Below are 16,886 nucleotides of genomic sequence, written 5' to 3' on the forward strand. Positions count from 1 at the left end.
CATACTCATGTAGTGTACATCTCTTTATATTTATATTAAAACTTCACCTGTTTTTGTGTCACCTTGATCAATACAAGACAGTTCTTGTCCTTTATTAGGTATGGCGGCCCCACTGGTGGGAGTTACGCCAATGTTTGCAGTTTGCTTCTTGGGTTTTGGGATCGGCAAGAAACTTCAGCAAACATCACCTGACCAGAAGCTAACTGCAATGCAACTCTTTAACGCTGGCATGTTATCAGGAGTTTTCACCACAGCCATCATGACACCAGGAGAGAGGATCAAGTGTCTTTTACAGGTAAATGTCTCATTAATGCATTTATTTCTTTATCATTGTGACACATGTATATTGTGTTTGTTGTGAATATTGACTGCTGTGATCTTAGTTACTGTTTTGGCAACTGCCTATTTGTACAGTATGGCATCCAGTAACTTAAAGTTTCTTCAGTATCTCTGTATTTTAAGCATTTTTATATTGTATACATTTATAATATCTGTGCTTAGTTTGATCCCTGTATTCACAGCTCTGCTACTGAAAAAATATTTCTTAACATCTTTTTTTTTCACCCTTATTCTTATGTTGACTTGTCATTTATGATGTTAAACAATTTCTCAACATTAAGTTCATTATATCTGTTTACAAACTTGTTTTCTCCCTTTCTATTCAAATTAACTTGATCACATCTGTTCACAAACACGTCTCCCTTTCTATTCTCTTCTGGTTTTGGAAATTCTATATGTGTAAGCCTATTCTGTATTTTAGTTGTAGTTTTTGCCTACTGCTTCTTTTCCTACTCTAAATCAACATGTTGTGAAGTAGATGACCAAAAATGTGCTGTATACTCTAATTTAGGTTTGATGTAAGATGTGAATGACCATATACTGTGTTTGAAGGCAGTTTCATTATTGGTAAGCAAATTTCCTTGTTAAATAACCATCTGTTGTGAAGTTCCATTAATTAGGTATTATAGCAGTCCTCAGGTTCTTTTTAAATAGGGTAGTATGTCAGCCCAGAAGTTCCTTTTCATATTAGATCTCGCAGTTTTTCAGGCAAAATGATAATCATAAGTATAATCATAAGTATATCTTTCAATGTGTCTCATCTTTACCACCTAGCTGGATTCAGCCTTTTAAGCCATTTATCTTAGCCAAAGTTGGACCATATCAAGATATCTCTGGATGTTTTTAAAATCCAGTAAACTACTTGCTTTTTGCGTGATTCTAAAAACATATTGGTATTTAGGTATGATTTTAGTCCATTTTGTGAGCTGTTACTGGTTACTCTTACTTGGTTTGAAAAGATGCTGAAATTCACTTTGTTATTTTTCCTTCCATGAATTTTAGTGTTTCCCCTTTATACATCTGGTTCCTACATCTTGGTAACAAACTAACTAGTCATCTACCTATCCTATTTTAATGAAAAAATAATGTAGACATGGAAAAGAAATAAAGAAAGTTACAGCATAACTTCTAGACTCCCTTCAGTATGAATGGAAGGTGTCCAAGTAAGTCTTGTGCTTGTGGGAAGAGGAACAGAAAAAGCATCAGTGTAGAGGTAAACTTAAACATTTTAAAGCATTTTGATGCTGGTCATTGTGGTGTTGACATTGCCAAAGCTCTTGGTTTGCACCCTACATCAGTGAGAACACCAGAGCATGCAGATAAAGTGAGGCATTGTACCTCCAGTGTGACACCTCTACATGCAAGAAGATTTCTCATACCAGAGGTGAATTGATGGAGAACATGGAGCAAGTTTTGAGTGATGGGATCAAAGATCAGAATCACCATAACATCCCTTTACTTGGGGTGATGTATATCTTACATAAAAACAATACTATTTATGCTTACTTTCTTATTTAGATACTTGGATTACTGGTGGACCTATAGTGTACTGCAAGTTTCTTGACTTTTCATTACATTTTTATGTGAAAATTGCTTGAGAAATCTCCCCATGATGGTTTAATTTGAGAAGTCTCCCCATGACGACATTAAACCCTTTGGTGAATTTTGATTTGTTGTCTGTTTATTCTGTCAAATTGTAATTTCCAGGGACACATACATGTTAACTAGTGACCAAATGCACTTTTTTTAGCCTCCAGTGGTGGTCAGTTTTAGGAATGTTCTGGCAGTCCAACAACACATCATAAAGCCACCTATCTCTTGTGCTATCTTTCATGAAGTTGGCTTTTTCCTTAAAATTGTGTTCTTTGCAAAGATTCATCCATTTGTTTGCTAATGTCTTTAACGATGTTTTATAGACTGTGCTCACTAGAGTTACCAGCCTTTAGCTTGATGTATTTTCCCTGTGCCCTTAAAAAAAAGATGAATAATTTGTTTTCTTTGTATCTCTAGGGAAAACCATTTTTCCAGCAAAATTCTAAGTATCTCACATAGTTTGTCTTATATTTATGATTTCGATTGCAAAAACATGAAAAGCAATCTTAAATACTGTATTCCTGGTATCAAGAAGGTCCTAAAACCATGTTTTGCTGACATTTTGTACCTTTAATGGACCCTGTGACAGTCGGCTCCTTTGAGTGTAACTGCATCTCAAATTAGGGAATATTTGATATAAACATTGTGAATCATTGTTCCTCGAAAGTTCTTCATGTGAATAATTATTGCATTGGTTTTCTTCTCTGTAATAAATTTCTTATTTCTCAGGTTCAAGCAAGTAGTTCAGGTCCAAAGTTGTACAAAGGCCCTCTAGATGTTGTAAAGGTTTTGTATAAGGAAGGTGGAATTCGTAGCATTTACAAGGGCACTTGTGCTACACTTCTACGAGGTACAATTATCTTACTCTTGTTTTATAAACTAAGATATTTTTAATTTTAAGAATAGAAGAGTTAACTCTCTTTTGTGTTAGAAGAAAAATTTGTCAACTGTTTCATGTTTTAGAGAGGGGAAAAAGAGAGCGGGAATCAAGGTTGAAAACTTCAATCTTTGTTAACTGCCATCCTTCATTAAGGTGCATATAACCTCAGGTATAGGAAGTGCAGGGCCAGTAACCACTTGCAAGTTTTATTGATTCAAGTTAGGGAGTCATCTGTGAAGGAGATGAATAATATATCAGAAGAATAAAATTGGCATGCAAATTTAGGAAGAGAAATTTGAACCTGTTTGGTATACATGAGAAAAGGGTAAATGTTGGCAATTTTTTTTTTATGAGGTAAGAAGTTCTGGATTGGATAATGTAAGAATTGTTAGATTTTTGATGAAAGATGAATGGTCAAAGATGGTTGTAGTTACGTGAGCTTCATAGGGTTTTAGTCATAAGGTATTAATTAAAGTTAAACTGTGTTAAACTTACTTGTGCAACACGACATGAAAGATGAGATTAAGGTTGCATTGTGGAATTAAATTGAAAATTTGTAAAATTAGCTAATGCAATGAGAAACTAATGGGTTTGTGATTAAAGAAAAAATGAAAAAGTGGAAGATGTAATTACATGAAGGTTTGATATGAAAAGAGAAAATAATGGCAAAAAGAATGGTCAGAATGTATTGCAGCCATTAGCAAGGATGTGATATTGTAACTATACCTAAGTCTGGTTATACCCCACCTTGTAATATGCAGTGCAGTTCTGGGCCCCCAACCTAAGTAAATATATTTTTTAATTGGAAGCAGTGCAATGAAAACCAACAAAATTGATTCCTTACTTAAGTAGGAAATATATGAGGACAGACTGTGAGAATTTAATTTGTTCTCTCATAAGCAGCGTCAGACTGAAAATTTCTTTTATAGTTATGCCAGAACTACCAATGAGAGGGAATGGTTGAGAACTTAGAGGTGACCAATTTAAACTGGATTGCATGAGAAAATTCTTTACTAGTAACCTTATGGATGTATGGAACAAGCTCTCAGGACATGTTCAGAACAGCAACTTATATTTTCAAAGCTATGCTTGATCACCATCCATCATTATCCCATACTGAATAATTCTTTTAATCAAGCATCATAACATTATAGTATGTTATGCTACCTTCTCAATAACTAATCTTGCCCTGGCCATGAAGGAATTTACCAACTCTGATTAACCCATCTTGCCTGCCTTAAGGGAACAAGAAGGAATTATTATATTATCCTTCCTGATAAGGAGTAATACAGACATGGTAAGACACAAGGCTGGAGCTCAAAATTATTTTTACCATTGTTTTTATGAGAGGTGAAGGGATGCATATCTTTGGTGATGGGAAGCATGACATATTCACATTTATTTTACCCTCTAACTTTCTTATAATAAATTCCCTTCAGTTGTGTTAATTCTGCAAGATAATGTCTTTACTTGTCTGCTGTGTTGCTGGAGGGTGGAGAGAGAGCCTTTATTTTGCTATCCTTTTCTTCTGCATTTTTTCAGTAATGTTAATTCCAGTCCACCACGCTTGGATTTTGGATCTGCATAGTCTTTGTATCTGTGGATATAGATAATTTTCCTGGCGTCACCTTTTTTTTAACGATCCCTTTCTGTACACCATGATGCTGGGTGGTAATTGGTTACCTAAGGATTGACCATTACGGTACCCTCATCATCCCTAGAACAGTGAAGCTATGGAATTGTGTACCTTCATTTGTCCTTCCCACCTCCTATAACTTATTTATCAATAAGAATCTTTTTGTTAAGTCACATTTTTCCTTCCTTTCACGTGAGGTGGCATTTGAGTTTAGTCCATGCCATTGTGGTCGCTGAAAAATAAGTGGAATTGATCTTCAAAGATGCCTATAGAGCCAAGGGAGTGGAGAGGTTAAGGAGTGAAGAATTTAAAAAATGGCATGTCAAGTGCTTAAAAAACTAGCTCATGATACTAAAGTTCCAAGTTTTAGCCCTTGTCAGGGAGTAAAATGAACTGCAAGATAATGGTTTTTGAACTCCAAAATTTGCAGAATGATTAACTTGCCCTTAAAAAACAATGCAAGTTGTAGAAGAGTACAAAAATTATGAATTTGATGCCCATGAATAACTCTAATGGTATTGAAGACTTACAGTTAACTGCTAGTGTGATGATTAATCTCGGTCATTTCCTACTCACACACGTAACAAGATTACAGTATTCAGTTAGGAATAGTCATGTGAATATTTTCTCTTCTTTACAGAAATAGAGTCACAGTTTGTGCTCAAATTTTAGTCAGTAGTAGTCATATAATATTCTTAAAAGTTATAGTTGTTTCTCTATAACTTATTGTCTGGAATAAAAATTCAGTAAAACATTGCTTTTCTCTAAACATTTTTTTAGTTCTAGAGGAACTGGGAAAAAAAAATTGCTACATCACATAATTAATGTGTAGCAGTTGGCAACTTGATGGTATGCCATTTTGATAACTTTCATTCCCTAAACCTTGATACTTTGGAACTCTACTGTTTCATGTCTTTCCCAGTTACTATGACTAGGTGCATTTTATCTATGTGTTCGTTTATCTATCTATCTATATCTCTGATGCCTGTTCCCACTGGGAACTCCCTCGAGAGGGTGGCCACAGCAATAGTCTCCATGAATAGTGAACTCTCATGCTGCTTCTTAGCTTTAGTGTCTCACCCATAACAGGTCAGTGGCAGAGGGCAACTCTAGCACAGTGTTTGCAGTCTCCTACCAAATGTTGCTACTCACTGCATCGTCCTAATGTTCCTGCCTAACATATTCCTATCAATCTATCTATATCTCTGGTTGTTCCAACTGGATCTCCTTCAAGGGGGTGGCCATGGCAGTAGAGTCTCCATAATTAATCTCCAGTGCTACTTCTTAGCCAATCAGTGCCTCACCCTTAACAGGCCATTGGCAGAGGACAACTCTTGCGGAGTGTTTGCAGAGGCTTGTACCTAATGTCCTTACTGATTACTACCTGTATCTTATACCTACTACTTCCACCTAATGTTTCTACAAAATGCTCTTGCCTCAGTGTTCCTTCTTTCTACTTCTATTTACTGCTCCTACAATTTTGTCAAAAGGCAGGGCTAGCGTATAGTGCTCACCACATGAAAATGTAGAGTTACGAAGAGTGAGGTGTGTGAGTTCAATGTTGGCAAGTGTTATATATGACAAGGATTGTATGTTTGTGGACAGAATGCCAGAAGTCCCCTTGTGGGTGAGGCAGAAAGAAAAGACAGCTACTTGGGTCAGAGGAGTGCAACTTGACAACCACTGAAGTGCTCTAACTCACTACGCAGCTGTCACTAACCCTTCCGATATCCAGGCAGGTAGTACTGGTAATATCCCTCCCTGGTCGTTGGCTGCCTACCATCTACTACCTACTGCCTAATATTCCTACCTGTTACATCTACCTAATGCCTCTGCCTAAATTTTCCTCCCTTCTACTTCTTATCAATTGCTCTCGCCATTTTGCCAAAAGGCAGGGATAGCACATAGTGCTCACTGCAGGAAAATCTAAAGTTATGAAGGATGAGTTGTGTGAGTCAAGTGTTGTCAGGTATTATGTATGACGAGGAGAGATAATATGTTTGTGGACAGAATGCTAGTATTCCATTTGTGGGTGAGGCAGAAAGAAAAGACAGCTACCTGGGTCAGAAAAGTGCATTTTGATAATCACTGAAGTGTTGGCTGACTACACAGCTGTCACAGGCAGGTAGCTCTGGTAATATACCTCCCTGGTTGTTAGCAGCCTACCAATTACTACAAGTTTTTTTCACTTCCCCTAAAATTCTTAGATACTTTCCCTTGTCTCCTTGTTTTTTCCCCTTTCATTGACTTCTCTTTATTTCAGTTAAAGCCCAGCCTTAATGGGGATTTTTTCCATGACTTGAGCTTCCAATGTAAATAATTTTTTTGACTTGGTTAGAAAATAGGCTCTGGTTTATTCAGGAGTGTAGATCTCAGTGATTATATATTTCTAAAGCAGTTCAGTGTTTAAACTGCTGAATGGTCCTAGTTAGTAGACTGATACTACACCAGTAGTTGTTATTTTTGTTGTTGTTGCTTATGTGGATATTACTATGTATCATACTCCTAGTAAATTTAATTTCAGTATTATAATGGGTGTGGTTGATCAGTAAAAGACATTGTCATGATGAAGATATGCATAAAAAAGAGTAATTGAATCTTAAAAATGTTGGAAAGCTTATTTATAATAGGGAAGACTAGAGACTATAGAACTGAGGATGTGCATGAATTTTCCTGATGGAGTGCTGTAAAGTTATATGTAAAAATATCAAGTATATGATAGTAGAGGGTATTTAAGAAGATATTGTTTACTTTTGATTCTTTATTCAAAATTACTGCTGTTGTAATCTCACTTGACAAACAGGCTTATGTCGGAATTTTATATTTCTTTATTAATATTAGTCATTTGTTTTCAAGGGCTTTAAACCTCACCCATTGGTTCCACATACACACAGTCAAGCTTTACAAAGTGCGAGATAGAACAGCATGTTACGTATGTAGACTTGAAGGAACATTTGTTTATAATGCATAAAAAGTTAATTCCCCCTGTAGAGTAGATATTTATGGTGGAGACATGGTATTTTAAACCTTTGGTTTTATAAAGTGTAATACTAAAAGGAAGATGTTTTTTACAGATGTGCCAGCATCTGGCATGTATTTCATGACTTATGAATGGCTAAAGCGATCACTGGCTCCTGAGGGCAAGGAAGGAGACTTAAGTCCTCTTCGAACCATTGTGGCAGGTGGATTAGCTGGCATGTTCAACTGGCTTGTGGCAATTGGTCCTGATGTTCTCAAAAGCAGGCTGCAAACTGGTACGTGTATATGCATTTTAATATGAATTAATGGGTATTACTGATAACAGTATTATTTTCTGATACAAGGGATTTATGCCAATTAAATTATATATGATGAACCCTTCAATGTTGGGAAGTACAGGAATATCATGATACTTGGGCTTTTCAGTTGGGTAAATGTTGTGAGTGGAGATGTTCTGATGTTTAGGTTTCTTTCTCTTTTTCACATATTTTTTTTTTTACTATTACTTCAAAAAAAAAAAGCTTGAGACTATAGGGGTCCCAACTCAGTATCAAAAGTCAACTTTATCCCCTCGTACTTTATACTAATGGTCTTTAGATATGTACACTTTTCATAGAATGTTAGGATCTGCATATGGACATCCATACTCGATAAATATAATCCTCTCCTAAGGATGTTTTATCATTTTCTTTTCTAATTTTTTTTAACCTATCGCTTTTCATCTTTCTTAAGTACATTACACTGACACAAATGACATTCATTTGCACAGAATCCAATCATTATGCTGTTTATTTAACCCAGTCTACTGTTAAAGCATCCTAAAATGCTTGTTTTTAGTTTGAAACAGAATGTATGTTTGGAATCAAATTAGGCAGAAATAGTTGGTAGAAGCATTAGGTAGAAGCCTCTGAAAACACTGTGCTGGAGTTGCCCTCTGTCAGTGGCCCGTTAAGGGTGAGGCAATAAAGGCTAAGAAGTGGCACTGGAGTTCAGCAGTTATGGAGACTTTTGTCATGGCTAACCCCTTGAGGGAGTTTCCAGAGGGAACAGGCATCAAAGATATAGATAGATAAGTTGATAAATAGAATCAAATATTGAAGTATACCTTCCATTCTACACAGGACATGTCACCATGACCTCTGGTGTCCAGATCTAGACTCACTCTAAATTTTAAGAGGATCCTACTGGTTGAATACATTTTCTTTGATAAGAAGTCAAGTTTTACATAAAAGTATCCCAGGAAATTATTTATTTATTTATTTTGCTTTGTCGCTGTCTCCTGCGTTAGTGAGGTAGCGCAAGGAAACAGATGAAAGAATGGCTCAACCCACCCCGTACGCATGTATATACATACACGTCCACACACGCAAATATACATATCTATACATCTCAGCGTATACATATATATACACACACAGACATATACATATATACACATGTACATAATTCATACTGTCTGCCTCTATTCATTTCCATCACCACCCCGCCACACATGAAATAACAACCCCCTCCCCCCTCATGTGTGTGAGGCAGCACTAGAAAAAGACAACAAAGATCACATTCGCTCACACTCAGTCTCTAGCTGTCATGTAATAATGCACTGAAACCACAGCTCCCTTACCACATCCAGGCCTCACAGAACTTTCCATGGGTTACCCCAGATGCTTCACATGCCCTGGTTCAATCCATTGACAGCACGTCAACCCCGGTATACCACATCGTTCCAGTTCACTCTATTCCTTGCACACCTTTCACCCTCCTGCATGTTCAGGCCCCGATCACTCAAAATCTTTTTCACTCCATCTTTCCACCTCCAATTTGGTCTTCCACTTCTCCTCGTTCCTTCCACCTCTGACACATATATCCTCTTGGTCAATCTTTCCTTACTCATTCTCTCCATGTGACCAAACCATTTCAAAACACCCTCTTCTGCTCTCTCAATCACACTCTTTTTATTACCACACATCTCTCTTACCTTTACATTACTTACTCAATCAAACCACCTCGCATCACATATTGTCCTCAAACATCTCATTTCCAGCACATCCACCCTCCTGCGCACAACTCTATCCATAGCCCACGCCTAGCAACCATATAACATTGTTGGAACCACTATTCCTTCAAACATACCCATTTTTGCTTTCCAAGATAATGCTCTCGACTTCCACACATTCTTCAAAGCTCCCAGGACTTTCGCCCCCTCCCCCACCCTATGATCCACTTCCGCTTCCATGGTTCCATCCGCTGCCAAATCCACTCCCAGATATCTAAAACACTTCACTTCCTCCAGTTTTTCTCCATTCAAACTTGCCTCCCAACTGACTTGTCCCTCAACCCTACTGTACCTAATAACCTTGCTCTTATTCACATTTACTCTCAGCTTTCTTCTTTCACGCACTTTACCAAACTCAGTCACCAGCTTCTGCAGTTTCTCACATGAATCAGCCACCAGTGCTGTATCATCAGTGAACAACAACTGACTCATTTTCCAAGCTCTCTCATCCACAACAAACTGCATACTTGCCCCTCTTTCCAAAACTCTTGCATTCACCTCCCTAACAACCCCATCCATAAACAAATTAAACAACCATGAAGACCTCACACACCACTGCCGCAAACCTGCATTCAGGAAATCATAAACAAATATATTCTGAGTTTTTCTTCCTCTGGATTTGTCAAATTTTATAGCTTTTGACATGTGACATGAGCCAAGCAATTTTTCTGTAGGCTGATAATATTTAATATCTCTTCAGGGATACTTGCATTTCCCTACTCACAAATCTTCCCACAGCCTGTTACATCAATTTACAATCCCCAAAGAAATATATTATTGATAGGATCTTGGTGTGGATTTTGAATTAGATTGCAGACAAGGATAGGGCAGAGATGGGGGGCAAGCTAATAGAATGGTAGGGAGTGGAGGGAGAAAGAAGAGTAGGGGGAAGTAGATAGGAGAAAACGGGGATGATAAATAGTGTGGGTAGAGAAAAGAGTAGGTGGAAGTAGACTGGAGAGAAGGGGGATGATGAATAGTGTGGGTAGAGAAAATGTTGACCGACTGGATAAAAACAAAGTGCATCAACAGAAAAGGTTATTAGTGAGGTAGATTGAGAGCAAGTGTGAGAATAGTGATAAACTAGCATGGAGTGTGGCGATGGGGAAGAGGATGGGGAAGTAGTATGTGAAGAGATGAGACAAGCACATGTACAGGTGATGGGAGGAGGAAAGGAATGAAGGATTGAAGAAGGGAGACAGAAGGTAAGGGGAAAAATCAGGGATAGAGAGAAGGCAATGGAGCTGTTGTAGAAAGGATTAGAGATGAAGGGGACTCGCATCTTTTCCTTGACCTCTCCCCTCCTTAGAGGCTGTTGCTACATAACCTAACTGTTAATGCCTTACTCTCGCTTATCTCGTTTCTCCTTTTCTTGTTCATCTTCACACCCCTGCGCTCTACGTGACCTATGCTCCTTCTCCTTCATTCTCTCTCTTTTCTTTTCTCTTAATCCTCTGTAGCTTCACCTGTCATAATCCCTTCTCTCATACCTGTGCTTCCTCTTAGCCCCTGAACTCTTCCCTCATCCCTCCTTTCATCACCCTGGGCCCATCTGACACCACCTAACAAGAGGCTCTCATCTTACTGAACTTGTCCACCCTCTGCATCCAACACCAGCAGCTCACACCAGTTTGATAGTAAGCTGATAACACATCCATGGAGAGAGAGAGAGAGAGAGAGAGAGAGAGAGAGAGAGAGAGAGAGAGAGAGAGAGAGAGAGAGAGAGAGAGAGAGAGAGAGACCTTCACAACAGACTGCTTTTTGTCACCACAATCAGTTTGTTTCAATCTGAGTTTGTAGAGACAGTTACAAGAACAGTCCTATACTTACCATTGTGAATGTCATAAACAGTCTATGAACAAGTGCACTGTTAAGCAAGTAAACAGTTTAGTTTTCTGTTAGTTAGGCGGGCTGTGTATTTCATCTACTATAATACTGTAACTATTCATCACTTAATGTTCAGCTATAGTATTTACTCTGTATACATTCCTTTATATCTGCCACCTTGACTGTATAGATATATCTCACTCATGTGCTTATCCAGAGTGTGGAAATACCCAGCTCACCTTGATCTCAAGCTCTGTTATGATTAGTTAGCTAATAACAACTGTAATATGACAACTGTCTATCGGTAGGTGAATGGCATCACAAATTCAATAAACAGATATATATTTATTCCCTTCAACCTATGTTCTCCTTTTTCCCTAAAAAATCCTTTTCCTCCTTACAGCATTCTCTTGCACCCTTCATTTCCTTTTGCTGATCTCCTACTTTCTCTTCGTTCTCTCCCTCACCTCACTTATTAATACCCTCCTTACCTTCTATGCTTTCCAACTTCTTTTTTACAGATATTTCTTCCTTATCTACCCTCTTACAGGCCACTTCTCTCACCCCAAAAATCTCTTTTGCTTTCTATCTAATCTTTCTTTTCATTTTGTTTCTCCTTTCCATGTATTCTGTCCTTACTCCCTAATATAATTTATCAGTGTGCAGTACCAGTTTTCAATTGCAGGATTTTCTGTTGCATGTTAAATTTGCTGGGAGGAAGATGCTTTAAATGATTGACCTTTTCTAGTCACTGTCAGTAAGCATGCATTCATTTAAGCAAAACCCTAATTTTGGGCATGTTTGAACATTTACAAAAAATATTTTTTTCTCCTCAGCTCCAGAGGGTACATACCCTAATGGTATCCGCAGTGTATTTGTTGAGATCTTGCGCACAGAAGGTCCACGTGCACTCTTCAAGGGAGCTGCTCCTGTGATGATTCGAGCTTTCCCTGCCAATGCAGCCTGCTTCCTGGGATATGAGGTTGCCATAAAATTCCTCAACTTTATTGCTCCGAACCTTTAAAAAGAAAATGAATCACATAAATGTTTTTAGAAATTTAAAAAATTAGGGATTTAGTTGAATTTACTAGATTTTTGATGAAATAGCTATACTGACGGACTTGTGTTGCCATTAACAACTGTGATTCTTAGTGATCCTAATTATTATATGATCAACTGCCAGTTGAGCTACATCTTCATACATAGCTGTGATGTAATTAATAGAACAGGGAGTGCAGTTGTAGAAACAAGGGAAATGCATCCTCTTTGAATGGAACATTATTTTATAAATGTGTAAATTAGCAATTCAGATGTGATATTTCACAAGATAGAATTTGAATGCATGTTATAAAGTAAAAACGGGTTAAATATATATATATATATATATATATATCAAGTAGAGTAGTTTAGTATCAGTTATAAACAAATGAACATCTTTGCCATTTACTAGTATAAACATTACAGTACCAAAGTATATAAATCCTGAAAAAAATTTCCAAAATGAGATATAGTAAGAGTACTGAACGTCAACTTGAGTTTTAGGCCTGTGCGTCCAGTGAAAATTATAATTCTGTTTCATGCTTTCTTAATGTGTGTAGTAGATTTTTCTTTCTTTTTCAGTCTAATTAATTACCTCTCATGTCTTAGCAGTGTAGCATAAGGAACAAACAGTGGCGTCATTTGCAGACATTCATTCTCTAGCTGTCATTTATTTATGTCCCAAAACCAGAGTCCATTATTATTAATTTATAAAAGCAAAATTTAATAGAGATACCTTTTAATTTTTGATTCGTTGGTCTTAGAACCTCTCAGGGAACATTTGCAAAGAATTCATTCACCCTTGCTGGACTTTTTCATACAAAGTACTCTACAATTGTAAGCTTTCAGGTTTCTTCTGGTTCATGTGATGAATTATATGTATTAATGATAGTTTTACAGATGCTTACTATGCTCATATTTGTGAACCTGTAGAACTAAATGTTCAATAACTGTTTTGTATTGTAGCACTGTATGTCAAACGCTATCTGCTTGTCAGCACCAGTTGATGCACTTTCACCTGTATTCTTTCCCTAAACATAGCTACAAGCTGAAACATCATCCCTCCACCAACTGCCTTGTAATTCTTTGTAAAGCACATCTCGTAGAACGTTGTTTAGATGATCATGTTATTTAAAATTTTCCAGATGAATCAAATATAGAGCTTATTCTTGGTAGGGAGGAAAAAAATCAAAATACCTCCAATTCCACAACGTCTCATGTAAATCATCAAAACGAATAATAGTATGTATTTAGGTTAGAAAGAATGTATTTCTTGCATTCAAATTTTGGTTAAACAATGTTAGGTACATAAAGGCTCAGAAAATAACAAAACTTGATCAGTTGAAGTGAAAATCACTGCACTAAAACAAGGATGAAAGTTAGTATAGTATTTAAGGGTATGTCAGATCTGCTGTTTTAAGCAGTCATTAACAATGCAATTAAGTTAGTGAACCTTTATTCATAGGATATATATTATTTACAAGACATGAATTGTGTGTTCATATGAGATTGCTACCACCTTTACGAATTCTTCATGATATTGTGGAGATGGTTCATAACAAAACTGAATAAGATTCTGCAGTCAGTAACTACTACGAATGTGGGAAAAAGACAATTTTTTTTATCTCCCAGAGACTAGAAATTACAGATTTTCTTTTATGATTATTGTTACAGTAATAAACAGTATTTAACTTTGAAATGTACTGAACACAGGAAGTGAAATGTGTGACAAGTAAGGATAACATCTTAGAATTGTGTCCTTCTGCCCAAACAATAAGTTTCTAGCGCCCAAAGCAACATGTGGCATGAAATTATTGTATTTCCACACTACTGTTCATACAAACTCAGCTTGTGCCAAACTTTGGAAATATGGTAGCAATCATAAAATATTTTTGCTAAAGAATTTGCGGTGTTGGGTGAGTAGTGAACTATGATTCATGTGTTGTAGAACTGTGCATATATCTTTTCTTTTTTACACGAAGAAATTATCTAAGTATGTCAAGTGTGCTCCATGTTACTAATAAAGGCATTGTAAACAAGATGCAAAAAGTAGAAGAAAATTATTGATACTTTGGACAAGTATTGGTAATCCCCATGCGTACATGGTCTTAAATTTTTATGATGTGCTTTTTCTTCATAAATGTTTTGTTTTGTAACATTGTATAGGTCAAATAGTACATCATTTAACAGCATCACTATTACAGTGAATTTATTAATATAAATCCTTCTAGTGTGTAAATGTTTAAAATCATTATACTTTTTAAAGTTTTTTGTCTTGCAATTGTTCATAAATTATCATTTTAAAAGATTATCTGAATACTACCACAATTATGTACATGTTTACAATGATTATAAGGTCATAATTCTGTTTTTGGTCTTGCTTTTACATGTACATATTTGCATATACATTCTTTTATATTATGTATGCATTCTGGACATAGAAAGTTGTAAATTGTGTTCCAACATCACTATTTTGGATTGAGCCTAGATTGGTGGTATAAATATTCATACACTTTTATTTTCACTTTTTTAATACAAATTATGTCTGTAGTTTGACCGGATAATGCACGTCTAAGGCTGGCATGTATTTCAAATCATTAAGTGCATCAGTGAACCCAAAATTGAATTTCTGGTGAATTTTCAATGCTTTTTGACACATTGTACTACAGCTTTTTTTTTTCTTTATACATGAATTATCCATACACTTGTTCAGAAACGAGTAACAATTATTTTAGGTTTGTTACACTTTAAATGGTGATTTTATGAATATTTTGCGCTCATAAATTTTGATGTTTTCTCCCTTGACACTATATTTAGAATTATTTAACAAATTATGGTGATGCCATTGACATAATTATATATAATTAGAATTTTGAGAAAGACACACTTTTTATAAACGTTATAATTCATTGTCATTTTTCTGAACTACTTGTCATTTCAATGAAAATGCTAATGATGACCAATTATTGACTTGTGCTACTTTATTTTTGTGACCATAAATGTTTGCATATTGTATAAATTGTGTAACATTTATTTTTGAGACCATAATTGTTTACCTTTGAAATTTTGCATATTGTATATATAATGACAACTGTATATACACTTATTTCTTTAGAAAAAAAAAGCATATATATAATAAAACCCAAAAACAGAGTATGGCTTTATTTGACCTGTATGTATATTTTGTGCCATACTCTTGGAAGGTCTCTGCATACCCTTCACCACAGTTATATACTTTTTCACTTGTGTAGAAGCATCAGGAACATAAGTGACCTCAGTAATGAATGTCTAATACAGCATAACTCTTGCTTTATGTTATAGCTGAAAATTTCAGTGCAAAACTTTTTCCAAACATGTCTGATAACTGATGGCCTATGTTGGATCAGGAGTATCCTTAATGAGATTTTGCTACCTTCCATCCATTGACAAAACATGAATGTAAGCTTCTAAATTTTTGCAACTGCCACTGTATCAAGGCAAAGGGGATAAAGATCTCAAACTACAGGCATAAGTCAGTTAAATATACCTCGAAAATTATATGCGAGGTTATTGATTGAGAGGGTGAAAGCATGTACAGAGCATCAAATTTGTTGCTGTCTCCCGTGTTAGCGAGGTAGCGCAAGGAAACAGACGAAAGAATGGCCCAACACACACACACACACAATACATTTCAACTTATACATACATAGACGTATGCATATATACACATTTGGACGATATTTGCAGGGAAATAATGCAAATGAGTGGGAGATGTATAAAAGAAAGAGGCAGGAGGTCAAGAGAAAGGTGCAAGAGGTGAAAAAGAGGGCAAATGAGAGTTGGGATGAGAGAGTATCATTAAATTTTAGGGAGAATAAAAAGATGTTTTGGAAGGAGGTAAATAAAGTGCGTAAGACATGGGAACTTCAGTGAAGGGGGCTGATGGGGAGTTGATAACAAGTAGTGGTGATGTGAGAAGGAGGTGGAGTGAGTATTTTGAGGTTTTGTTGAATGTGTTTGATGATAGAGTGGCAGATATAGGGTGTTTTGGTCGAGGTGGTGTGCAAAGTGAGAGGGTTAGGGAAAATGATTTGGTAAACAGAGAAGAGGTAGTAAAAGCTTTGCGGAAGATGAAAGCTGGCAAGGCAGCGGGTTTGGATGGTATTGCAGTGGAATTTATAAAAAAAAAGTGGGTGACTGGTTGGTAAGGTTATTTAATGTATGTATGATTCATGGAGAGGTGCCTGAGGATTGGCGGAATGCTTGCATAGTGCCATTGTACAAAAGCAAAGGGGATAAGAATGAGTGCTCAGATTACAGAGGTATAAGTTTGTTGAGTATTCCTAGTAAATTTTATGGGAGGGTATTGATTGAGAGGGTGAAGGCATGTACAGACCATCAGATTGGGGAAGAGCAGTGTGGTTTCAGAAGTGGTAGAGGATGTGTGGATCAGGTGTTTGCTTTGAAGAATGTATGTGAGAAATACTTAGAAAAGCAAATGGATTTGTATGTAGCATTATGGATCTGGAGAAGGCATATGATAGAGTTGATAGGGATGCTCT

At 36.5% G+C, this 16,886-nt stretch overlaps 1 protein-coding gene across 2 annotated transcripts in view; it reads left to right on the plus strand.

Annotated features, from left to right (window-relative positions):
• LOC139751476 (mitochondrial carnitine/acylcarnitine carrier protein-like) overlaps window positions 1–15,498 on the plus strand; it is a 41,188-nt gene extending 25,690 nt beyond the window's left edge. For both annotated transcript variants that reach the window (XM_071666930.1, XM_071666929.1), the window contains exons 3-6: window positions 99–295; window positions 2,662–2,782; window positions 7,523–7,702; window positions 12,144–15,498. In XM_071666930.1, coding sequence (XP_071523031.1) covers window positions 99–295; window positions 2,662–2,782; window positions 7,523–7,702; window positions 12,144–12,331 — 686 coding nt within the window. In that variant the 3' untranslated portion in view covers window positions 12,332–15,498. The remainder of the gene's footprint in view (window positions 1–98; window positions 296–2,661; window positions 2,783–7,522; window positions 7,703–12,143) is intronic.
• Window positions 15,499–16,886: the final 1,388 nt, after the last annotated feature.

The sequence above is a fragment of the Panulirus ornatus genome, chromosome 11 (assembly GCF_036320965.1).
Source record: "Panulirus ornatus isolate Po-2019 chromosome 11, ASM3632096v1, whole genome shotgun sequence".
NCBI lineage: Eukaryota > Metazoa > Arthropoda > Malacostraca > Decapoda > Palinuridae > Panulirus > Panulirus ornatus.